Here is a 24,698-nt window from a genome sequence, read left to right as displayed (position 1 = left end):
CTGACCTCAAGTGATACACTTGGCCTCCCAAAGTGCTGGGATTACAGGTATGAGCCACTGCACCCAGCCCAACATTCTGAAATGTATGATGTTTAGGGTTTGTTTTTTCTAGGCTTATCATAATTTTGAATTTTTTTTTTTTTTTTTTTTAGAGGGGGTTTTGCTCTGTTGCCCAGGCTGGAGTGCAGTGGCCGGATCTCGGCTCACTGCAAGCTCCGCCTCCTGGGTTTATGCCATTCTCCTGCCTCAGCCTCCCGAGTAGCTGAGACTACAGGCGCCCGCCACCTCGCCCGGCTAGTTTTTTGTATTTTTTGGTAGAGACGGGGTTTCACTGTGTTAGCCAGGCTGGTCTCGATCTCCTGACCTCGTGATCCGCCCGTCTCGGCCTCCCAAAGTGCTGGGATTACAGGCTTGAGCCACCGCGCCCGGCCAATTTTGAAGTCTTTATACTTTCATACGTTCATGTTTTATTTAAACATTTGCTCTTAATTTAGGATGAGTTTCTACCTTTAAAAAAAAGACAACCTTCTGAAAACTTTTTGGTGAAGCAGTATAGGAATATAACTCTTGTGAATTTTAAGCATATTGAGTTTGCCTTCCAGAGCAATGTGTGGAATTGCTTAAACATGCCCATTTTCTAATCCTAATTTTGGTACTGGAATAAGAGAACAGGGTGCAGGACTGCTTGGTTTATGGTAGCTCTTATGTCAGATTTGCTTGGGATGAGATGAGTAACTCCTCTGTAAATAACCTCAGGCTGCATTGCCTCTGCACATGAAGGACTAACGTGGCACTAGTCAGCCAATGGCCAGTTTGGTTATATTCAGGGAAATGTCTTGGATTTTTGGTATAAATAGGAATTTTTGTTTCTCAGTAGAATTATTTTATAAAACTTCTGGCTGGATTTAAGTATTAGGTGATATACCAAGGGGTGATAAAATGTTTTTACAAACTTAATGGGACCATTTTTATATTTTATAACATGTTCCTGTTTTGATGTGAAGTCAGTTTTGTTGAGAACCTGTATTTACTTAACTCCAAAGTGAAACTAGAACTTCCATAGGTGTTCGACAATGAGCTGGTTGATATAGGTAAAGGCTCATGTTCTTCCATCTCCAGAAAGCATAGTGAGGTACATCAAGATTCTAAGATGTTTAATATGTATTTTTAAATAGGTTGTTTGGTTAGAACTGAAATGTCTGCTGTACTTTTATTTTCAAATATGTTGATCCATTCCTCTTGTTTTGATGTGAAGTCAGTTTTGTTGACTGCCTCTTCTTTTCTTATCCCCAGAGGTGACCAGTCCCGGAAGAGAGCTGGGGATGAGTTGGCTTATAGTAAGTAATAATATTCCTTCCCATCTTGATGGTTTTGTGATGTAAAGCAGCCATATTAATGCACTGTGATAACAGTGCATTGAATTTGATGATACCCATGTTGTTCTCATAAAGCACTGCTTGTAATCAGGGTGCTTTGCATGCTGTGGCAGCTCCAGCTGGTAGTGATGGTTCTCAGGGAGTTGGCAAGAGGCCACCAAGTTCTTTAGTTTCTACTGGGATGACATTGTAGCCCAGTCCCAGTGCCTTAGGATCTCAGTCCCCTTTTACTTCTCTCCACACCACATGGTTTTGAGGATTTTTTTTTTAAAGCCTTTTTTGGGGAGTTGGGAGAGGAGTGAGAAATGTGTTGAATAAACAGATTCCTGCTACTATCAAATGCTGTCTGCTCTTCATACTTTTTCCTGTTCTGATATTTTTTCAGACAGTTCGTCAGCGTGTGCAAGTTCCAGGGGGTACAGATAGTGAATGTGCTTTCCTTCCTAAAAAGAGGACACACTGGAGCTGCAGAGACTGTATTCAGAGCACAGTGGGGGCTGCAGACACTCAGGAGCTCTGTCACAAAGCTGTTCGTGGAAGAGGATGTTGGACTTCTTACTTGGTTTGTAATTTTAAAACAAAAACTAAAAAAAAAAACAAAAAAAGTTGCTGCTAGACTTGGGGGTGATTTTGAAATGGGACAATCTTTTAATTAAGAGTTTATCTACAGATTCTGTGAGGAAAAAGCATCTCAGAAAGTGACCATTTCTAAGTGAAATCTGACAGCCAAAATCAGCAGCTTCCTCCAAAAATAGAAGAGCAGAAGAATTTTTTTTTAAGCACTTGTTTTGTTCATTTGTGGACTTGGCATTTTGGTGTATTGGTTTCACATGTCAGGATCTCTTTTGCTTTAAAACTAAGCAGATCATTACAATACAGTATTTTTTACCCATAACCAAAACAACCCCCTTTAAAAGAGTTGGTCTTTGTTTAGCATTAGAAAGTCTTAGTAAAGGAAAATGCTAACTCTGCTTTTGCTAGAACTTTCCCCCATCAGTTCACAACTTTTTTCTACTCTGTGCCTTGAGCTTTGTGCACTTTGCAACTGTGTGACCATGTTGTCAAACTCCTCCTGGAGAAGTGTATGGTATCTAAACTCACCCACCAAGATGGCAGGTGTGGCCCTGTAGCAGGATGCTAATTAAGTGGGAAAATAGACACCTGTTGCACATTGGTTAGATTTTCCCCTGGTTCACCATAGCATATTGTTAATGTTGGGGACCAACTCTCACAGAGCATTTCCATTCCCTATGCCACTTAACACGATGTCACCAGCTGCTGTAGTATTGGCAGTACTCTAGTTTAGGGATGGGCGGTACTTTAGCTCTGAAGTTCCCCTTAGTATTATTGAGAGCTACTTCCTGTAATGCTCTAGGAAGCAGATAGTTATTAAGTCCAAATACACCCAGTGGTGTGGGGTTCCCCATCACTTCATTTTAAATGAGTGAGATAATTGCTTAAAACAAGTCTGTTATTTGAACATTATATTTGAGTGTGATAGGGAAGAAGTAGCACTGCTGTCTTAAGGCTTCCTTCTAGCTGTGGCAAAGCTATATTTGTTTCTCTACATCCACAGTGCTTTTTAGTCCTTCATAAAAGGCTGTTGTTGTAAGCCCAAGAAAATAGATGCAGCAAGAGAAAAATACTTTTCTTCTCAATTTTGCTTGAATCTTAATTGAGCATAGGCTTCTCTACTAGGCAACATCAGACTAAGAGTATTTACCTCTTCAGAGAACTTGAGAGGAAAAGAAACATCCCAGGGATACTGTTGCATGTCTGCTCTGCAGGTTTTTCATAAAGCTGCCTCTGTCAATTCAGTTTGTTGTTTTTTTGGAGGGAGTGGTGTGGATGGGAGAGTTAGAAGTGGGATATTGGGAGCAAGTAAGTCACCCAGTAATAGAAGTCCTTGATTTGCAAAACTGTTATGCAGAGAAGTAAAGATAAAGGTTGTCAGATTTATTTTTTAAAGTACTTAACCAGAGTTGGTGGATTTTGTGGACTTTGATTTGACTCAGTTCACTCTGTGAGCATCCTGGATTGCATCGATGAACACTGAATTACTGTAAGAATGTAGACAGGCTCTCACTATGACCTGGACAGTTTAAGTTGCTACACCGGTAACATTCTAGTATCAAGGAGAATTCCATTCATCATGACATTCACATTTTACTTTTCTCAGTGGAATGCTTGCTGCAGGCTTACAATTCACACCTAGAACTGAAGTCTGAGTGGTGGTAATTTTTCTGAAAGGAATAAAATTGGAATGTTTCTTTAAATGTGGACAATTTCTTCAGTATCCTAATATACCCAAATGCTTTTTCTGGGAGAGAGCATTCTTTTACAAAAGAACTTTCCCTATAAAAGCATCACAGTATAATGTGAATTGGCATTAAAATCTTTGGATGCTTTTGCATTATTAAGTTCATGGAGAAATACTTTATATTTTACTATGTATGTATTAATAAAAAGTGGGCAAAGTAAAGTCTGCAAAATTTAGTTTCTCTAAATTTTTGCTCAGTGACTGCAGCTGGCTATGGGTCAGGGCTTAGTACAACAAAACCTTGCCTGGAAGGCACTCTAGAAAGGTTGTACATAGTCTCCCAGTCTGCATGTCCTGGCTGTTCATCATCTTGGCCCCTTGAGGCACATCGCAGTATGAAGGACCTGTTTAAGTTGAAATAGACTTTGCTTATTTATTGGGATTCTTAAAAATTCTGAGTTTGCAATATGAGAGGAAGTAAGATTTCCTACCCCTTCCCCTCATTTTATATTGACTGTTTGCCAGAAAGTATTTTCTGTTTTCTTGTATTTTGCTTTTGAGATGGAGTCTCACTCTGTCACTCAGGCTGGAGTGCAGTGGTGTGATCTTGGCTCACTGCAACCTCTGCCTCCTGGGTTCAAGTGATTCTCCTGCCTCGGCCTCCTGAGTAGCTGGGATTACAGGCACGTGCCACCATGCCCAGCTAATTTTTGTATTTTGTTTTCAGTAGAGACGGGGTTACACCATGTTAGTCAGGCTGGTCTCGACCTCCTGACCTCAAGTGATCCACCCCCCTCGGCCTCCCAAAGGGCTGGGGTTACAGGTGTGAGCCACCGTGCCTGGCCTTTTGTTTTGTATTCTTGCCAGTATAGTATATGGTTTTTCTACCCCAATTACATACTGGCTTTTGTACCAACATCACTAAAGGCCCAAATCATTGAAGATAGAAAACCATACATGCAGGCTGATTGTGTGGTTAGTCAATGGCCGATTTGCTTAAACTGTCTAGTATGTTTGTGCAGCCTGAAACTAGCTCCTTGAAAGGGAAGCCAGGTCAGTCATCTTGAAAAAATGACATGTAAAAGTAAATAGATAATTGTTTTGAGAGACGGTACATATTTTAAAGGTTGGCCTTAAGCTTCAGTAACATTGTCATTTTGTGACCTTTTGTTGTCACAGCTGTACCCTAACCTGACAGGAATTACTAGTGTTTTTTTGTGGGGCAGAAAGCAAAACCTGGTGTTGTGACTATTATCCTAATAGTTCTTAGGCAAGGTTAGTAAGAAGCAACACAAACCCAGATGCATGCATTGTGCATTATTTTGTAGACAAGTCCCTTGTCTTCTGTCCCTTTAACAAATTTGTAGCAACTACCCTCCCTTTCTTTGGGGTCTAGAGTGAAAGCTAATTTGTGGGTAGATTGTGCATTATTTTGTAGACAAGTCCTTTCCTTCTGTCCCTTTAACAAATTTGTAGCAACTACCCTCCCTTTCTTTGGGGTCTAGAGTGAAAGCTAATTTGTGGGTAGATGAGATTGCAGAAGAATGGATGTCCATGGCTGTGAACACTGCACATCCATCTCCAGTGCTCACACCTGTGCAGCTACCACTCCCTGGCTGCATGCCATACTGTCGGGTTGCAGATTTGCACACATAAATTCCTCAGGAAGAGTTTGCATGAGCATCACCTCGCAATATTCTGTACTGACCAAACAAGGGATTTGAACGCTTTTCAGCACAAAAGGATAACTTCCGAGTGGTGGTCTGTACACATACTAGCAAAGGTAATGGTGATCTAGCAAACAAAATTGGTTTCTGCAGTTGGAAGTGAGCAGGAGCACTTGTATTATAGTATTTAAATAATCCTGGTTAATCTCTTTTTAAGCAGAGTAACCCTTCCAGATTTTGCCTTTTTATTATTGAGGCTGGCTTTATTTTCTTCTTTTCCCCTCGTTTTATAGCAGTTAATTCTTTTGTGATTATTATGCAGGAAGGATTGCCCTTGAGTTAAAATGTTATTGTTTCATAAGCAGCTATTAAAATAACTGAGCATTGTTTTATGAAATACACTAATCTGAGATACTGAAAAGCTTTGCAACTAAAAAGCAAAACAACCTACATTAGTCATCTAGCTATTGTTTGGATGTTTTGAGTTGATTTTTTTATGGTGCCTCTTTTAGCTTGGAATATTATGTTTACTTTAATCCAAGTCTAGGCCTTTTAAAGGGTCCTTAAAATTAAAGTTCGGAATGTCAATCCCTTTGACACCTATTACAGGTTTATAGCACCTTTTTGGTTGTGATTACTGTTTTCAATACAATGGTGTAAATGAAGTTCACTTTTGTCAGAAGTTAAAATGGAGGTCATAGGAGTTCAGGGAGAAATAGCTCTCCTATTTCCCCGTTGAAATTCACCCCAGTTTCTGGCCACAAGAATATGAGAAAGGAACCCTGTTCTTTTCCAAGGGAAATTATCCTTCTCTGTCCCCACTGTTGATTAACTGAAGTCCCAGACACTTTCCTTCCTCCACTGGCCAAGACCCACCTTGAACCTCTTTTCAGAGCCGAGTGGCATGAATACGTGTACTGTTTCTGCTTCTGTTGACGGAGTGGCTATGGGAGTATTAAAGGAAATGCTAATTCGAGCTTCATTCTTAGGGGAACCTACTATATATTGCATCCCTGCTGGTTGGAAATTACCTTCATCTCTGGACTGCATTGTTTAGAAAAATGTTAATGGCTTACGATTCTGAAAACTTTATAGTGTGGCTCTGGGGTTAAGAATTCTGTGGTTTGAAAAAAATAAATATTTTGTATTAATTCTTACATGTCATTTCAATGTTGTGACTATGTACTAAATGCAGTAAGACTGTGGGTGTTCTCTTAGAAGAGTGTGTTTTGTTAAACAGATGGCAGTTCACTCTCATTAGTCCTGTTTGTCAATATTACAGCCACGCACTTCAGGATAACTTATTCAAATATGAAGTCATGGGAAGCTATGGCTAGTAACAGGAATGCTTAAGAAAAATTTGGATGGCAAGCACAGGCAAGAGGCTTTTGCCACTCACTAGCACAGCCAGAGCAAGGATAAAGCAATGAAGTCTTGTGCCTAGTGGTGCTTGTTTGTCAGAAGCCAGTGAGCTCAGCACAGGGCGTTCTGTACATCATCTCATTAATCCAAGAAAAACAAAATGGCGGAGGAAACTCCTACTGACCTGGGATACAAAGCCACTGACTTTGGCTCTTGATCTTTTGGTGGGTTCTGAATCACTCCTTCTGTATTAGGGCGTATACTATCACTCTAAAACATTGTGGTGAATGAAATAAATCTTGTACAGATGTCCTTGGCCTTGTTATGTTATGTTATAAATCCTGTACAGATGTCCTTGGCCTTAATACCTGGTTCACTGAAACTTTGTTATAATATAGAACATTTGATTTTGCTTATAGCACATTAATATTGCCTCCTAAGTGACAGCCACACTGAGCACGCGTCTTGTTACCACGGTTACTTAGCCTGCAGGGTGAGTGTTGATCTTGACCTCTGTAACCAGTGCTAAAAAACAGTGTGTAACAAAATACATATGGTCATATCTATTCTATATTCATATATAGTATGGATACGGATATCAGTATATTTGTAGTTTCTGTTTTTAAACCCTAGTTTCTTCTGTGGCCCTTTAATCAACTTTTGGACTTAGGTTGTTTTTTGTTTGCATTTATTGGTACTATGCTTTTTTATAACCCTTTGTGTTTTCTTGCTGTGAAATTAGTGTCATCCCCTAGGTTATTTGTAACCTTATCTACCGTTCGGTTATCACATACGGCAGAATTCAGCGACCCTGACAATTTCCATTTTCACTCCCCTGCCCCACAGTTAAGTAGGGTGCCATTTAACCTCCCTCCCCTTTAGCAGGTTTGTTTTTTACTAAGTACAAACCTTTTCTATTAGAACCAGCTCTGTGTGTGTGTGTGTGTGAGAATTTTATTTCTTGGTCTGTTTCTCAATAATCCAAAATTCTAAAATACCTTGAATATCAAAAAGCATGATAGTAGAATGAATATCACACATAATAGAACCTGAGAGCAACTAGCTTAACTGGTTGTAATCTTGAGTAGGTTTTTTTTTTTTTAATCTATTTTCCTTTATTAAGCCTTCTCCCTCCCTAAATTGTTAAGCCAGAAGGGCATAATAATTCAAAACTTTCTAATAATGTACCTACATGTCTAATAGTGTACCTCAAAATATATAAAGAAAAAGTGGTTCACACCTGTAATCCCACCACTTTGAGAGGCTGAGGTGGGAAGATTGCTTGAAGCCAGGATTTGAGACCAGCCTGGGCAACAAAGACCCCATCTCTAAAAAAGAATTTTTTAAATTAGGGCCAGACATGGTGGCTCATGCCCGTAATTCCAGCACTTTAGGAGGCTGAGGTGGGCATATCATTTGAGGTCGGGAGTTCAAGACCAGCCCTGCCAACATGGTGAAACTCCATCTCTACTGAAAATACAAAAATTAGTGGGGCGTGGTGGTGCACGCCTGTAATCGCAGCTACTTGGGAGGCTGAGGCAGGAAAATCTCCTGAACCCGGGAGGCAGAGGTTTCAGTGAGCTGAGATCGCGCCATTGCACTCCAGCCTGAGCAACAAGAGTGAAACTATCTGAAGCAAAAAAATAAATAAATAAAGTTGGGCCTGGCACAGTGGCCCTCGCCCGTAATCCCAATTCTTTGGGAGGCTGAGGCAGGTGGATCACTTGAGGCCAGGAGCTCGAGACCAGCCTGTCTAACATGGAGAAACTCTGTCTCTACTAAAAATAAAAAATAAAAAATAAATAAAATAAACTAGCTGGGCATGGTGGCACACACCAATAATCCCAGCTGCTCAGGTGACCGAGGCACGAGAATCACTTGAACCCAGGAGGTGAAGGTTGCAGTGGGCTAAGATTGCACCACTGGACTCCAGGCCTGGGCAACAGAGTGAGACTGTCTCAAAAAAAAAAAAAAAAAAAAAAAAATGTTGGGCATGGTGGTACCTGTTTTTAGTCCTAGCTACTTAGGGAGGCTAAGGCGTGAGGCAGGAGGATTGCTTGAGCCCAGGAGTTTGAGGCTGCATTGCGCTATGATGATACCACTGCATTTCAGCTAGGATAACAGAGTGAGACCCTGTCTAGAAAAAAATGTAAAAAGTTAAAAGAAAAAAAGACTACAAAAGGAAAATGAACACAACTACAAGGAGAAATAGATTAATCTACCAGCATAAGGGACATTTTCAACAGACCCCTCTCAGTAATTAATAGATCTTGCAAAGACCAAATCAGGAAGACTATTAAGGACATACAAGATTTAAATAGTACAGCTAATGAGTTTGATCTGACAGATAAATACACACACATGTGTAAAACACGTTGTACCTTTCAGTAGGAAAATAAACATTTTTTGCAAACCAAATCTAACAGTGTATTCAAAATGTAACAAATGATGACTGAAATGGATTGGTCTCAGCGATACAAGGTTGGTTTTTTAATGTACTTAAGAAATGCTGTTTATAATAGGAACAAAAAAAGTACCTAAGAAATTTTAAAATGAGAAAATGATGAAAAAAACTTAATGGACCTAAATAAATGTAGAGAATGTAAGGGATAACACTCAATATTATCTAAATCTCAACTTTTTCTCCAAATTGCAATTCCAAAAAAGTTCCCAGTGGTTTTCACTGTGGAACCTGACAAGTTGATTCTTCGATATAAATGGAAGAGCAAAGGGCCAAGGATATCCAAGACCTTTCTGAATGGATTGTGAGGGGAACGAGCACTACAAGATTCTAACACTTACTGCCAAAGATAGTGATTAAAACAATGACTTTGGAGTAGGGAAGAATTTCATCAAGATAGAAAATGCAAACTGTCAATTAAAAGATAAGTACTTTGGCTACATTGATCATACGTACTTAATACCAAACATGCTGCAGAGTGAAAAGAGAAGCCAAATCTGGAAAAAGATATAAATGTTCATAATATATACCTAACTGCTAAAGAGCACCCGAATGCAAATCAGCAATGAAAACAACTCAAGAGAGACAGACCCCAAACACTAGCAGGCATTTCACAGAAGAAACAGAAATGGCCCATAAATGTAAAAAGATGTTTAGCCTCATTAGACATCAGGAAATGCACATTCAAACCACAGATACCATTTCCTTGCTGACAACTTGGCAGAAATCATGAGAAGTCTGAAAATAACAGTCTGAGAGATTATGACAACAAACCATCTGTTGTTGGCGTGTAAATCTGTACTTGGGAGAACAGTATTGTCTAATGAAATTGAACATAGGCATCTCTTATAGCCCACTATTTATACTTAGAAAAACTCATGTGCATGTGTACCAGGAAACATATACAGGGATGTTTAATAACAGCATTATGTGTAATAATTACAAGGAATGAAGGAGGGAGCCAAATGCCCATCTAGCATACAGTGAATAAATGAAGTGTATGCAGTGGAATTCTCTAGAGTAGTCAAGGCATCATACCACTGTGGGCTTCAACATGGATGCATCTCAGAAATCATGTTGAGTGAAGTCAGAATAGAGCCAGCGTGGGTACCTTTATGTAAAGTTCAAAATCAGGAAAAACTGTATTGTTTAGGGACTCATACACAAGTAGTAAAGCTATAAAGGAAAGACAGTTATGAACTTTCAGGAATATAGTTTCCTCAGGAGGGTGGTGGAGGGGAATGAGAAAGGAGGGGAGAACGGGGGCTTGTAAGCACTCGATAATATGAACGTTTGGACCATTCTAAACATGCCAGTTCTCTGAGTTAATGTATATTCAGTGCAAAGCCAATTCAGATAACCAACGGTATTTATTTATATAATCTAAAAAACTCATGGAAGTGTAAACAGATGAAAATAGGAAAATCCCCACTGAACGTGGGAAAAAAATGGAAGGAACTTGCTGTACCAAAAAATACATCCCATTCTAAGTGCAATTAAGTTAAAACAGTTATGCCAGTGTCAACAAGTCAGTGGAAGAGTAGTTTAGAAAACAGAAAAGAACTCAAATTTAGAATTTCGAGTACACTAAAGGCGGCTTTTTGAAATCATGCTGTCTGTGGTCAATTATTTAATGAAAGGTGCTGGTATAATTAGAGAACACTAAACTGATTCCTGTCATACCATTCACCAAGAGAAATTCCAGATTGTGAACTAAAAAAAAATATTGTAAAAACTAGAAACTAACATTTTTTTCTTGGGATTGGAGAAGTTTTTTCTAAGGATACAAGCAATGAAACAGAAAACCCTATGTAAACTCACTCACCTGCCTTTAATGCCGTAGTGTGCACACCCCAGCGTGTGTTTGTGTGTATACATAGACATACATATTTTAAAATGTTTAAATTTGAACATAGGTTACTAATACATATAAAACAAAAGTAGAAAATCAAAAGATGAGGTAAAATGTTTTGAAATATTGTTTGTGGTATTTGTGGTTAATAAACCTTTACTCTTTCTAAAAAAAAAAATTTCTTTTAGAGAAAGTCATGATTAAAATGCTTGTCATTTTCAAAACTCCTAGTTTTAACACTTTATAAAAACGACTTAATGTTCTTAAGGTAAGTTTATTTTGATGCTTGGTTTTAATGATTGTTGTAGCTGAATAAGTCACTTCATTAATTAAGATCTGTGGATCCAAATATGGCTGTGCTTACTGAAAATATTTTTGAGTTCCATCCACCAATTTTGCAAAAGTGTTTGTTGAAATTTTTATAATAAATTTTCATCTTTTCCAATGTCAGTAACTTGTTTATGCTGAATTAGGAGCGCTGCATTTTATTTTGCTAAAATGGGTTCAAAACCTGCTGCAACTTATTTTGAATTTCATTTCCCAAGTTTAAATGTACACTTTGAAGAGTTTTATAGGTGACAATTTTGGCAACACATCTTCATGAATTCTTGCTTGGTCATCATTAGTATTATGTTATCTTTACCTAGAAGGGTCAGGTTAGATCTGTCCATTTAAAAAATACCTTCTAGATTGCATATTGCTTATAGACACTTGCCACCACAGGAAAGACTGGCACATTCAAGCCTTTTTATCAATTAAAATATATATACCATATTTAAGTTAAGAATTTTGCTATGAGATAACCAGCAAATTTGAGGGTTTAATGTCCTCATCTCATTATATACTGTTGTCAAGATGCTCTTGTGTAAGATAATAAAAATCTAAGTCCAGTTGGCTGATGGTGCACACAGACAACAATGTTCTGGAAGAGAGTGGTGCCCCTGTTGCTCCCTCTGCGATATGGAGCTCTCAGCACTTCTTTGAGGATTCCTCACTGACTGGCATGTGCTGCCTGGCCACTACCATGCAGCCTGTGTGTCTGTTATGTACTGGTAAGGCTTCTTTACTCTTAAAAACATAACTTAGGTTTTCTTCCTGTACCTCAGTGGATCACCTGGTTCACTTTGGAGATCATTGACTTAAACAATGAGAGAGACTTATATCACCTCACAGAAGTCCCAAGGTTGGGCAGTTCCAGGGCTGATAAATACAATTAATTGATATCCAGGACTTGGATTTCTTCCCGCTTTCTGCTCTGCCAGCCTCATTATGTTCACTTTGTCTTCAGTGTTGCTTCCTTCAAGATCTTCACTTGACTGCTGCAGTTGTCAGAATGACAACAAACAGTTGAAGCAGAGAGCCTCGGTTCCCCAGCATGTCTCTTTTAAGAGCAGTGAAACTTCCCTGAAGCATACCAGCCCAGTTCCCTTCAGTTTTCATTGAGGGGAATTGGGATAACTCAGGAGGAGAATGGGACCACCGTGGTAGACTTACACTAAACAGATCTACCCTCCTGGGGCTGGGGCTGGGACCTGGCTCTAGCTCACATTGGGTTAAGGAGGTGGGGCTGTCTGGATAAAGCCAGGTCTCAGGACGGTGAAGGGGAAGGATGGCTGCTAGTGACTCTTGGTTGCATGAGTCCACTCCATGGGTCTATGACAGCTGCCCATTGGGAGCCTTTGGGAGATGGGAAAACCAAACTCTGACTCCACATCAACTTTGTTTTTACACAACACCAGTCTTTCTGTCTGCTCTTCGGGATGAACCAGTGTGCTTTGGTTTGACAGCCATGGTAGATCATTGATCGTAGAATCTATAAACAGCACAGAATCCAGTCACCCTCCTGACTAGAATAGCCAGGGAGCTCTGATTAAAGAAGACAAAGAGCTTATGCCAGCATAGGCGAAAGAAAAAGTCCCTGTCTGAAAAGGATAATTTTTTCTTGGGTATGTCCAGATTCACCCGTAACAAAGCTAAGCAGGATGGTGGTCTGTAACAAGGTGTTGGGAACCAAAAATAGGGCCTTGCCTGTTGAGATAGTGTTTGGTGAAAAATCTTGTCCCTAAGACAGCTCAGACAGCATTGGGGAAAGGAAATAGATGTCATCTGAGCACATGTGACACAGTGACAGCTGCTCTTCACTGGATACCTGTCTGCATGGGAGGTGCTTCACTTACATCTTAGGAACAATCCAGTGAGGCAGTGACCAGCACCACTCTACAGATGTATGGTTAGCAGTTCTGACACGACCCCAGTGACTGCCACTCCCACATTCACACCCTTATGTTCACTTTGGAGATCACTTTGGAGTCCCCTCACCTTGAGTGTGGGCTGGACCCAACAACTTGCTTCTAATGAAAAGAATGTGGCCCAAGTGATGGACTGTCACTTCTGTGATTAGGTTACAGAAGACTCGTCATTTTGCTGATGTTCTCTCCTCAGCCTTCACTTGACAGGGCCACTGGGCAAGGAACTGAGGGTGGCATCCAGCCAGCAGCTACCAAGGAACTGAGGCCTTCAGTCTAACAGCCCGAGAAGATCTAAATCCTGCTGACAGCCTGAGTGAACTTGGAATAGATGTTGGTCTGGTTGAATCTTGAGATGATTGTGACCCTGGCTGACGCCTTGATCACAGCCTTGCCACAAACCCTGAAACAGAGAATTTAGCTAAGCTGTGCCCAGATTCCTGACCCAGGGAAACTCAGAAATAATTGTGTGGTGTTTTAAGCTACTAAATTTTGGGGGTAATTTGTTACACAGCAATACAATTATTACAAGATGAGACAGCCCAGATGTCAGACTTAAATTTAACCTGCCCCAAATCACACAATGGAAGATTTGAACCCCCATCTACAAGGTGATTTGTTTTACTGCTCAGTCCTCCCTCCTGACATCCTCCAGTACAGGTGAACACTGGGCTGTGGGCCTCTGTTAGACCTAGCAGGGCTGTTCTTAAGACCCTAGTAATCATACCTTCCCTGGCAGTGGTGGTGAAGCCATCCATGATCATCATAGCCTCAGAGGAGAGAGCCTTTTCAGCCGGGGCTCCATGAATAAAGCTCTGCAGAAAACGGTGTTTGAATAATTTTTGTCGCTTTTCCCAAGGATGGTAAACAGCTTCTAGATGCACAGGAGTGAAATTACATATAATGGATGCCTTAGGGCACCAGGGCTATTTAACTGGGCAGGCCACCTCAGGCCAGGGCCCAGGAGAGCCCTCGTGGGTAGGAGACATGAAGGTACCTGGAGACTCAGAGGTGAAGGGAACAAGCAAATGGCAGAGCTGGGATATTGATCAGGACTTCGGAGAGGCAGCACAGTGCAGTTGAAAGAACATGCTTCAGACCTGATACCTCTGGGGCCAGCTGGTTCCAGGCCCTGTTGAGTTGTGTCTCCCTGAGCAGGTCACTCAGCTCTCTGAGCTTCAGTTCACTCCCCTGTGAAACCATAGTACTCACACTTTCACTGGCGCTTTCAGTTTTTCCCTGGCTAGATGTTTCCCAGCCTTCAGATCTCAGAATAACAGCAGCTACCACTACTGTAACTACTCCCACTTAGTTCCCAAGGGCTTACTGTGCGCCTGGCACCGTACAGAGCACTCGATGCCTCTTTCGTCTCAACTCACAACAACCTCATTTTCCACTGAGAAAGCTGGAACTCAAAGACATCAACAATCGCTAGTCCTGGACAGTGGCTGTCAGCAGTCGATGTAAAGGCTTCAAGACGTAACCATAGCACACGGCCTGGCATGGAGCATGTACCCAGTGAGTGCCCAATTCCTCCCTATGGCAGCAGATCGCAGTGTGCTGCAATGTGGCTCAGCTGTCTGGATGGCAGAAGAGTCCAAGGGCTGTAATAACTCGGCCTCCTTATGCCCAAACAGTGTCATCCTCAGCACATCCTCTGGACTGTCTGAGGATCTCTGCTGAGGGTGTCTGTGGGCTGTTAACAGCATTCTCTGTTGGGCAGGGCTCCCTACGCTCTGGGTAGCCTCTGGGCTTGCGGACAGCCCAGTCTATTACCCCAGCATTTGGAAAGTGCAAGGTCAGATTTTTGGGACACATTGTGGGGAGAGGGACCCAACAGGGCTATTAAGAGCATGATCTTTCAGCAGGACCATTGACTCCCTAAGCTAAAATAATGATCCAGAAAACACAGTTGAGTGGTGTATTAGTCTGTTTTCACTGCTGCCCGATACTGGGCAATTTACAAAAGAAGCTTCATTGGACTTACAGTTCACATGGATGGGGAAGTCTCACAGTCATGGTAGAAGGCAAGAAGGAGCATGTCAACATCTTACATGGATGGCAGCAGGCAAAGAGTTTTTGCAGGGAAACTCCCATTTTTAAAACCATCGGATCTCAGGAGACACATTCACTATCAGAAGAACAGCACAGGAGAGACCCGCTTCCCTAATTAAATCACCTTCCACTGGGTCCCTCCCACAACATGGGGAAATTCAAGATTAGATTTGGGTGGGGACACAGCCAGACCATATCAAGTGGCTAATCATCATATGCTGTTCAGAGAGGAGACTCAGGCCAAGGTCAAATTTACTAGAGGAGGCTGAATGCTATTGCAGGGAGAGCTCATCCTGGAATCCCGATCAGACAGAATTTTGGCTGCACCATTATTAAGTCACTGAACCACTCTGACCTTCAGTCTCATCTATAAAACAAACTGGCCCATGGTAGTGAACACTCTTTTTTTTGGCCTGCTCAGCTGCCATTTGCACTTCTTTATATAATTTTCTTGGGTGAACTGCTTTTCTCTGTTCAACATAGTTCTGGGCGGGGATGGGTGGGGGGACATCTGATGAAGGCGTCCTGCCTTCCTCAGCCAGCAGATGGGAATGTACCTGAGCCAATCGGGCCCCTCTCCTGGAGCTGAAATTATGTATGGGGCAATTTGAAATGCAAAAGGCAGGAGCCCGCCCTTCCCAAGAACAGAGACACCTGGAGCCGGTGCTGGGGCTATCTGATCCTTGCCCTCCCAAAGGCTACAGCGTCTCAGTGGTCTTTCCTTTTCACTGTAAGGGGTGAGGGTCAGTGTTTGCTGCTTGCAGCCCACATGCCCTAAGACCCCCAGAGGATCCCGTGTGTGTTCTTGCTTTCCATGTAATCACTTCCTCGTAAGTGAAGTCTTTGTTAGCTGCTTTGAGCATTTCTAAAACAAAGTGGTAAATACATTTATGAGATGGTGGCTTGCTGGTCTTCCCTCTGCATTTTCTCTTTGGAAAAAACGGGGGAGATTATCTAGGCTGATCCCCAATCTAGAGTTCCTGGGGTGGAGTGCTGAGGGACAGTCCCTAAGAGCCTGTGATGGCTAATATTGTCAACTTGATTGAAGATTGAAAGTATTGTTCCTGGGGGTGTCTGTGAGGGTGTTGCCAAAGGAGATGAACATTTGAGTTAGTGGACTGGGAGAGGCAGACCCACCCTCAGTCTGGGTGGGCAGCATCTAATCAGCTGACAGTGTGGCTAGAATAAAGCAAGCAGAAAATGTGGGAGGACTAGACTGGCTGAGTCTTCTGGCCTCCATCTTTCTCCCGTGCTGAATGCTGCCTTCCCTCGAACATCAGACTCCAAGTTCTTCAGTTTTTGGACTCTTGAATTTACACCAGTGGTTTGCCAGGGGCTCTCAGGCCTTCAGCCACTGACTGAAGGCTGCACTGTCGGCTTCCCTACTTGTGAGGTTTTGGAACTCGGACTAGCTTTCTTGCTCCTCAGGTTGCAGATGGCCTATTGTGGGACTTCACCTTGTGATGGTGTGAGTCGATACTCCTTAATAAACTCCATTTCATATATACATTTATCCTTTTAGTCCTGTCTCTCTAGAGAACCCTAACTAATACAGAGTCCTTGATCCCTGATGAGCCACCAGCAGAGAAACTCAAGTGTCCTCTTACACTGACTGGACTCCCGGGAGTCCTTGCCCAGCTCCAAAGTGAGCTGCATGAGCAGGCTCTGGTGAATGAATGCCTTTGCACGGTTGCTGGCACATCTCTCAAAGCCCTGGTCCAAACCTTTTAATGGACTGCAAAACACTGCTGGCCGCGTCTCTCCCCCAACTGACCGTTTGTAAATTGCTTTCGCCCTGATGCCTGATGGGGTGAAAAATGCATTTCCCATATCCAGGCTGCAGTAGGTGGATTTCTGCCACCACCGCAGCAGGAGCTCACAGCTGCAGCCTGGCAGCTTTGGCCCTGGCCTCAGCCTGTGAGAGGACCGGTGTCATTCTAGGAGGGGGTGGGCAGGTGACGGGCCCTGTTTGGGGACCCTTGCCCACGCGCCATAGGTTCTAATGGCTGGAATGGGCAGGGGCGAGGGTGGTCCTCTGATCACTGGTCACAGGATCTGCTGGAAGGAACCCTCCACTCCTACCCTGTTTCGCTGGGTCCTGAGCAGGACACCGAATCTCAGGCCTAAGTTTTTGTTCTCTAAATGAGGCCCCCAGTGAGCGGGTCCTTGCTTTGTGCCTGGCATCTTATTTCTCATGTCCCTGCCAGGTTTGTTGCTGTGTCCTACCAGGGCTGACTCCAGGGGGACATCAGGTACACTGGTGGCACTGCTAGGCCAGTCTCCCTATTGTCCTCAGGACCATCCCCTCTGACATTGCTGCTCTGCCAGCCTGAGCCCAGCCAGCAGCTGTTGGAGCAGCACCATGGCATCTGCCTTCTTGGAGGGCTGCCGCCTCTCTGTCCCCTTCCTCTGAGTGAGAGGAGTGAGAGCTGAATGTTGTCACGTCATCTTCCCGGGGTTTAGCATGGGTGCTGGTTAGGAGCACAGGCCTCTAAAACTCTGCGTCTGCCTACAGAAGTCTCCATCCCCTACCCATAAGCTAGGGATGCCCTCTACTAGAAATGGGTTAGCACTAACATTACAGAGAATGATAGTAGCTACGATTATTTAGATGACTTTTCTCTTTAAAGGAAAACAGTTATCACTTAGTAAGTATTGAAAAAAACAGCAGTAATTATTATCATACTGTCTAGCCAAAGCATGTTCAAGTTCCCTTTTAACTTTCTCTTCTTTGGGCCAAAATTAGATTTGTGTTTTCTTTTAACTCAATAAACAGTCCCTGAGCAGCCTCCACGTATTAGATTAGATGATCTCCATGGTAATCCGGAGCGCCTGCATCTGATTAAATCTGTACCCAGGCCTCCGTCCAAGGCTGCAATCCCTGAAAGGAAGTCCTTGTGGAAAAACAGTAGCTTTCAATTACCAAGTGTTTCTGTCGTCAGGCTTGTGCTAAGCGCTTTATATACAAATTGGCATTTAATGACCAAAACAGTCCCATGGCGGGGCTGCTAACATTTGCAATCCTGTTTTACAAATGGGATAAGTGGAGTTCAGAGAAATCCAGTAATTTATCCAGAGTCCCTCAGGTACCAAGGGACAGAGCTGGGTCCAACTCAGGTCAGACCCCGAGGCTGTGCCTTTTTCTCCCGGGCCACACTGCAGACCCCAGGGAGTGGCACAGTGGGAATGAAACTCTGAGCCACCTCTGCATTTTAGCCCGTTAACGGGAAGTGAATATTTACCCCCAAAATGCTGCTCAGACTGGCTCATTTGGCAGCTTCCTCTGATGAGCTGAAATGCTGTTGCTCTGCGGCGACCCTGGGAGTCTCATTCTGGTCTAATGGGCTCTGATGGGCAGTTAAAGATGTGACAGATAAAGCAGAGAATGAGTTAGCACCTAACCATGATAGGGGCAGGCAGCCTCTTCCTAATCAGAGTCTTGTAGGGACTGGGAGTTACACGATGGAACTGCTCTGTCCCCAGCCTGGGAGCAGTTGGGATGCTTAGGTCAGGGAGCAGAGTTGGAGCTAGAGTTCTACCCTCCTCTTCCTCATCTGCTCGGAAACAGAGTAATAAGAACATAAATTCAGCCCCAAGGAGTCAAGAAGGACCTGAGAGGCAAACACCGAACAGCTTGTGCCATCTCATGCCCCACCCCACAGCTACCCCAAAAAGTAGGTACCCTGATTATTCTGTTTTCAGACGAGGAGTTGAGGCTCAGAGAGGTACCCAGGGTTACACAGCCAGTAGGTGGCAGAACCAAGATGGCCAGACACTAATCACAGCCCCACCTGAAACTAGACTTCAGCCCAGGAGCCTTGCTTCCTCCTGAAGACCCCACTGGACTGAGACCCCACCACCTGGTGTGCCTCTACTGTGCTGGCTAAAAGGGCTGCCTGCTGGAAGTCCAGGTTCCCTGATGGGTAGCTGATCTCATCTTGCTGCAGAAGTCTAGAGCCTCATGTAAGCCGCCTCCCACAAATCCAGGTCTGGCCAGTGCCCCTCGCCCCCACTCTCAGCAACAGCAGCGTTTCTTAGAGCTGTGCCTCAGGTCCTGACGTTCCCTGGCTGGGGGCCCTTGGCCAACAGACTGCCCTTCTGTTTTCTCATTGGCAAGAGGGCATCCCTGAACACCAGCGTGCTGAATTGTCACTAAGGGAGCTAGTTAGTAATGCAGCTTTTACCCTCCCCATCCCTCCCTACCTCCTGAGATTCTGAGTCTGCAGGTCTGGAGCAGAGCCCAGAAACCTGCATTTCAGCCTCATGCTCCAGGGGACTCGGCTGTGCGTGGTGGGTGCACCAAACGTGGGGACCTGTTGGCTAGATTAGGTCTTAGGTTCTAATTTCTATATTGTATGAAAGTTGTCAATCAAAATGGAATCTCTTTTGTTAAAAACACGAGAGCCGGGGAAGTTCATGAAGAAAGGGTTCTCACACTTGGATGCCTTGGAGACAAAAAGTATCAGAAAAGCCTGCAAACCCTTAACCTTGCACAAAGGCCATTGCAACCTTACACAACAAATACTTCTGCCCAGGAACCTTGGACTGGCGTCACCCGTTAACTGATCTTAGTAGCCAAGGATAATTATTTCAAAACAATTATATAATCCTTCTCATTTTACCTTTGAAAACCTTTGTCTTCCAGCCGGGCGCGGTGGCTCACACCTGTAACCTCAGCACTTTGGGAGGCCCAGGTGGGTGGATCACGAGGTCGGGAGATCGAGACCATCCTGGCTAACACGGTGAAATCCCATTTCTACTAAAAATACAAAAAATTAGTTGGGCGTGGTGGCAGATGCCTGTAGTCCTGGCTACAATGGCACAATCTTGGCTCACCACAACCTCCGTCTCCTGGGTTCAAGCGATTCTCCTGCCTCAGCCTCACGAGTAGCTGGGATTACAGGCATGCACCACCACGCCATCTAATTTTGTATTTTTAGTAGAGACAGGGTTTCTCCATGTTGGTCAGGCTGGTCTTGAACTCCTGACCTCAGGTGATCTGCCCGCCTCAGCCTCCCAAAGTGCTGGGATTACAGGCGTGAGCCACCGCACCCGGCCCAAATAACCATTTTCTTTTGGAGAGGCTCTCTTTTTTATTTAGGTTGACAGTTGTCTAATTGGGGATAATTCTAAAGTCATCTTTCAACTTGTCTCATCTTAGGGCTAAAATTAAAATTCCAATTTAGCGGGGCCTTGTGTTTAATTCTGCTGCTACTCTCTGAGCTCCTGTGATGGCACGGGACCTGGAGTGGGAGCTGCTGGGACACACAGGCAGTGGTCCTTGTCCTCCTGGAGGTTCACATAAGAGAGTACTTGGTGGCAGCTCGGAGGAATGGAGCCCTCTACGTAGGTCCAGAGGTCGGGGACATGGGTTTTTTTTTTTTTTTTTTGAGACGGAGTCTCGCTCTGTCGCCCAGGCTGGAGTGCAGTGGCCGGATCTCAGCTCACTGCAAGCTCCGCCTCCCGGATTTATGCCATTCTCCTGCCTCAGCCTCCCGAGTAGCTGGGACTACAGGCGCCCACCACCTCACCCGGCTAGTTTTTTTTTTTTTTTTTTTTGTATTTTTAGTAGAGACGGGGTTTCACCGTGTTAGCCAGGATGGTCTCGATCTCCTGACCTCGTGATCCACCCGTCTCAGCCTCCCAAAGTGCTGGGATTACAGGCTTGAGCCACCGCGCCCGGCTAAGAACATGGGTATTTTCTGGAATTCACGCTGCCTTTCCCCATGAGTGCTCTCAGCCTCCCGGACGGATCCTGTCCAGGGCACCCTCCTCTCTGGCTGCAGCTCAGACAGGGACGTCACATCCCAGTGGCTGATTAGTCCTGGGAAACCTGCCGTCCGCTGGCCCAGTCAGGGTGGAGAGATTACCTGGCTAGCTGGCCATGCGGTGGGGGGCTTTGGAGTGGAGCCCCTAGAACCCTCTGTAATCAAGGTCTCAGATTAATGGACGTAAACAAGATCGCCGATTTCCTCAAATAAGTGGATTTTGAATGGCTCCTCTGGTGAACAGGCCTGGTCCCATTCATCGTCAAGGGAGGAAGATTCAGCTTGGTGGGATCAGGGTCCTGCCTGGATATTTTACAATCTGTGAGAATAGGGTGTGGCATGAGGAGGGGTGTCATTTACAGGGCTCCACTGACCCCTTGTATGAGAGCCTAGGCCCTAAGCAGAAGTAAGGTAGATCTGGGGTAGATACTTAGGCTATGAGTGGGCAACGCAGGCCCCTAAGTTCCAGGGCAGTGGGCTGAACAGGAGAGCAGGGCTCATCACCAGCGGACTTGAATGCCAGAAGCAGTGACTCTCAGTCATTTGAGGACAACATGAAGATTGCCCGCAGACCACTGCCCAGAAGTGTCCTGCTAAGGTGGTTTGAGGGCCTGGTGTGGAGGAGGGCCCTGGCTGGAAGTCAGGAGACTTTGGGCCGGGCTCGGGACCTTTCTGGGTGAGTACCCCATGTGCTACGCGATACACAGCCTACTCCTGGGCAAGAATGCTGTTGGGCTTGACAGCCTGTCTCTCGTTGTCATCTACCTTTGACAAATGGTTCAGTCTCCTGGAGTGTAGGACACTCCAGATGTCAGCTTTATTTTTTACTTATTTTTTTGAGATGGAGTCTCGCTCTGCTGCCCAGGCTGGAGTGCAGTGGCGCGATCTCAGCTCACTGCAACCTCCGCCTCTGGGGTTCAAGCGATTCTCCTTCCTCAGCCTCCTGAGTGGCTGGGACTACAGGCGCCCACCACCATGCCTGGTGAATTTTTATATATTTAGTAGAGACGGGGTTTCAACCATGTTGTTCAGGCTGGTCTTGAACTCCTGACCTCATGATCTGCCCACCTCAGCCTCCCAACGTGCTGGGATTACAGGCATGAGCCCCCACGCCCAGCCTATTTTTTTATTTTTTTGAGACGGAGTCTCGCTTTTGTCGCCCAGGCTGGAGTGCAATGGCACGATCTTGGCTCACTGCAACCTTCGCCTCCCGGGTCCAAGCAATTCTCCTGCCTCAGCCTCCCGAGTAGGATTACAGGTGCCCGCCACCATGCCTGGCTACTTTTTTAATTTGTAGTAGAGATGAGGTTTCACTATGTTGGCCAGGCTGGTCTCGAACTCCTGACCTCGTGATCCACCCGCCTTGGCATCCCAAGTATGAGCCACCGCGCCTGGCCAGCTTTATTGCCTCTAGAGCTGTACTATCAAAATACAGTAGCCACATGTAGCTGTTGACAATTCAAGAAAATTAAATAAAATTTAAAATTCAGTTCCTCAGTTGCATTAACCACATTTCAAGATAATAGCCGTGTGTGGTCAGTGGCTACCATACTGGACAGTACAGCTCTAGAACATTCCCATTTCCACATCAATTTCTATTAGCACAGCTCTAGAGCCTTGATCCAATGATTCTACTTTTCTGTATTAAGTTTTTCCATATTAGAAGAAAAAGAGCTTTGATCCATTATCAGGCAGAAGGCAGGACAAATGCAGTGAACATAACATCTCCTAAAAATGTCAAAAGGTGCTCAGCCTCCATCAATATTAGAGAAATGCAAATTAACCATCCCAAGATGCTATAGTTCACCTATATGATTGGGAACAAACAAAGTTTGATGCACACTCTGTTGGAGGAGCTATGGGTAGCCCACACCACCAGCTTCTCTGAGGTCTCTCCAGAGACACGCCGCTGACCTAGTACACAGAATGAGGGCAGACCGATGCCAAAGCAGTCGGGTGGGAACCAGTCTTCCCAAGTCAAGTGGAATCCTCCTCCTCATCCTCATGACAGCAGCCGCCCTCTCTTGAGCATGATCTGAAGCTCTCTTTGCAGGCATGATCTCATTTCACCCTCCCAGTGGCTCTGTGAGGCTCAGCAAGGTTAGGCCCTGGTCCAGTGTCACACAGCCAGCAAGCAATGTGTTTAGATGCCAACCCATGTGCTCCCACTCTAGAGCTCACAGCCACTGAGTTAGTTGTTCATGCAACAATTATTTTTTCAGTGTCTATTTTGTGCCAGGTACCATCCTTGCAACCGGGGTGGGGTGGGGGGGGGTCTCTAAAGCTTCCAAATGGAGATCCAGGGCTCCAGCATCAGTTGTACCCACCCTTCTGGTGCCAGTCCCCTGGGAGGCTGACAGTGTTGGCAGAGAGGTAAATGTCCCCAACTTCAGCTTGTGGAACATGAGGGATGAATGAACGATCTTCCAAACCCTCCTGTGAGGCCCAGGCATGTGAAATTGCAAGGGAAGAGCTCATCACCACCTGCAGTTGCCCTGCGAGAAAGGCTGCCAGAGTCAGGAAAACCAGCAGGGGGGGGTGGTGGTCTGGCTCCTGCAGAGAGGGCGTGGTTTCTCAGTCCTGCCTGGTGAGGATTCTAGTTCTCCCTGGCATGATTCAGGCTCTTGCTAGTGGGGCTACCTAGGACTACACAGAAGCCTAATCTGACGCTTCTATCCTCCCCCGCAAACCCCAGAATCTGCTCCCTCTTGCCCAACTCAAACAGAGATGCAGGACACCCTCCCTGGGGTGCCGGGAGACAGGTGTTCCCCAGAGCAGGTTTTTCCAACTAAGGCTCCTCCCGTCCCTCCCTTTCCATTGAAGGATTCTTAGCTGCCATTCAGAACAGAGACTTATCATGAAGTCTGTAGCCACCAGGCACATGGAAATATTTAATTAAAATTACATTTGACTTCATCAACCCCCACCCCATGCTCAGGACAAGTGAGCACAGGCAGTGTCTGGTCATTTCCATTTCCCCATCTCTTTTCCGGGAGACCTGTAGTCCAGAGAACAGGATCTCAGAGTGAGGTCTTTTCACATACTAATGGAGAAACTGAAGCTCAGAGCAGAAAGGTGACTAGCCCAGGATTACATAGCAGCCCAGTAAGAGAATCAGGCTTCCTGATTCCTTGTCTAGAACGATTCTCTGGAACTCAAGGTAGAGATGATCTGGGGTTTGAGTTACTATCTGGACCAGGGAGAATTAGAGGTCTGCTGAGAAGTCTGAGAACCTTGACATAGGAGAAAGTGGAGGAAATTGGTCAATAGCCATCAGTTTCTACTGCTCAGTAATCAAAGGATAAGAGAGATCTCATCAACTGTCAGAAGATGAGGCCCCTACCTGCAAATCTGTAGGTAGTTGAACACCGCATCTCCAGCGTGGTTTGCTACATTATTTTTTTATTTAAACTTTTGTACAGAAATTATTCACATAGTTTCAAATTTTAGAAGTATAAAAAAGTATATAGGGAAAATTCTCATCCTACCTCTGTCTCTCATCCGCCCAGAATTTTTACCTTTCTTTTGCCCACAGGTAACCAATCATGTTAAAGTTTCTTGTTATCTTTCTAGATTATACTTATGTAAATACAATGTGCAAATACAAATGTAAATTCTAATTTATCCCCCTCTATAGACTTTCTCTTTTTT

At 44.4% G+C, this 24,698-nt stretch overlaps 1 protein-coding gene and 1 long non-coding RNA gene across 3 annotated transcripts in view; one reads left to right on the top strand and one right to left on the bottom strand.

Annotated features, from left to right (window-relative positions):
• Positions 1-6,977, top strand: part of CACUL1 (CDK2 associated cullin domain 1) — a 71,791-nt gene extending 64,814 nt beyond the window's left edge. The window contains exons 8-9 of the mRNA XM_017849777.1: positions 1,294-1,337; positions 1,762-6,977. Of these exons, the coding sequence (XP_017705266.1) occupies positions 1,294-1,337; positions 1,762-1,802 (85 nt within the window). The 3' untranslated portion in view covers positions 1,803-6,977. The remainder of the gene's footprint in view (positions 1-1,293; positions 1,338-1,761) is intronic.
• A 1,827-nt stretch (positions 6,978-8,804) lies between these two features.
• LOC108513860 (uncharacterized) overlaps positions 8,805-24,698 on the bottom strand; it is a 17,034-nt gene continuing 1,140 nt past the window's right edge. Inside the window, exons 1-4 of one of the 2 annotated variants that reach the window (XR_001881038.1) lie at positions 14,222-14,405; positions 13,952-14,098; positions 13,298-13,627; positions 8,805-12,791 (exon numbers count right to left, since the gene is read on the bottom strand). This is a non-coding gene — a long non-coding RNA (uncharacterized LOC108513860). Of the gene's footprint in view, positions 12,792-13,297; positions 13,628-13,951; positions 14,099-14,221; positions 14,406-24,698 lie in introns of those variants that run through there. The other variant, XR_001881039.1, reaches the window with a different exon arrangement.

The sequence above is a fragment of the Rhinopithecus bieti genome, unplaced genomic scaffold (genome assembly GCF_001698545.2).
Source record: "Rhinopithecus bieti isolate Rb0 unplaced genomic scaffold, ASM169854v2 scaffold_33066, whole genome shotgun sequence".
Classification (NCBI taxonomy): domain Eukaryota; kingdom Metazoa; phylum Chordata; class Mammalia; order Primates; family Cercopithecidae; genus Rhinopithecus; species Rhinopithecus bieti.
This window is presented reverse-complemented; position numbering and strand designations above follow the sequence as displayed.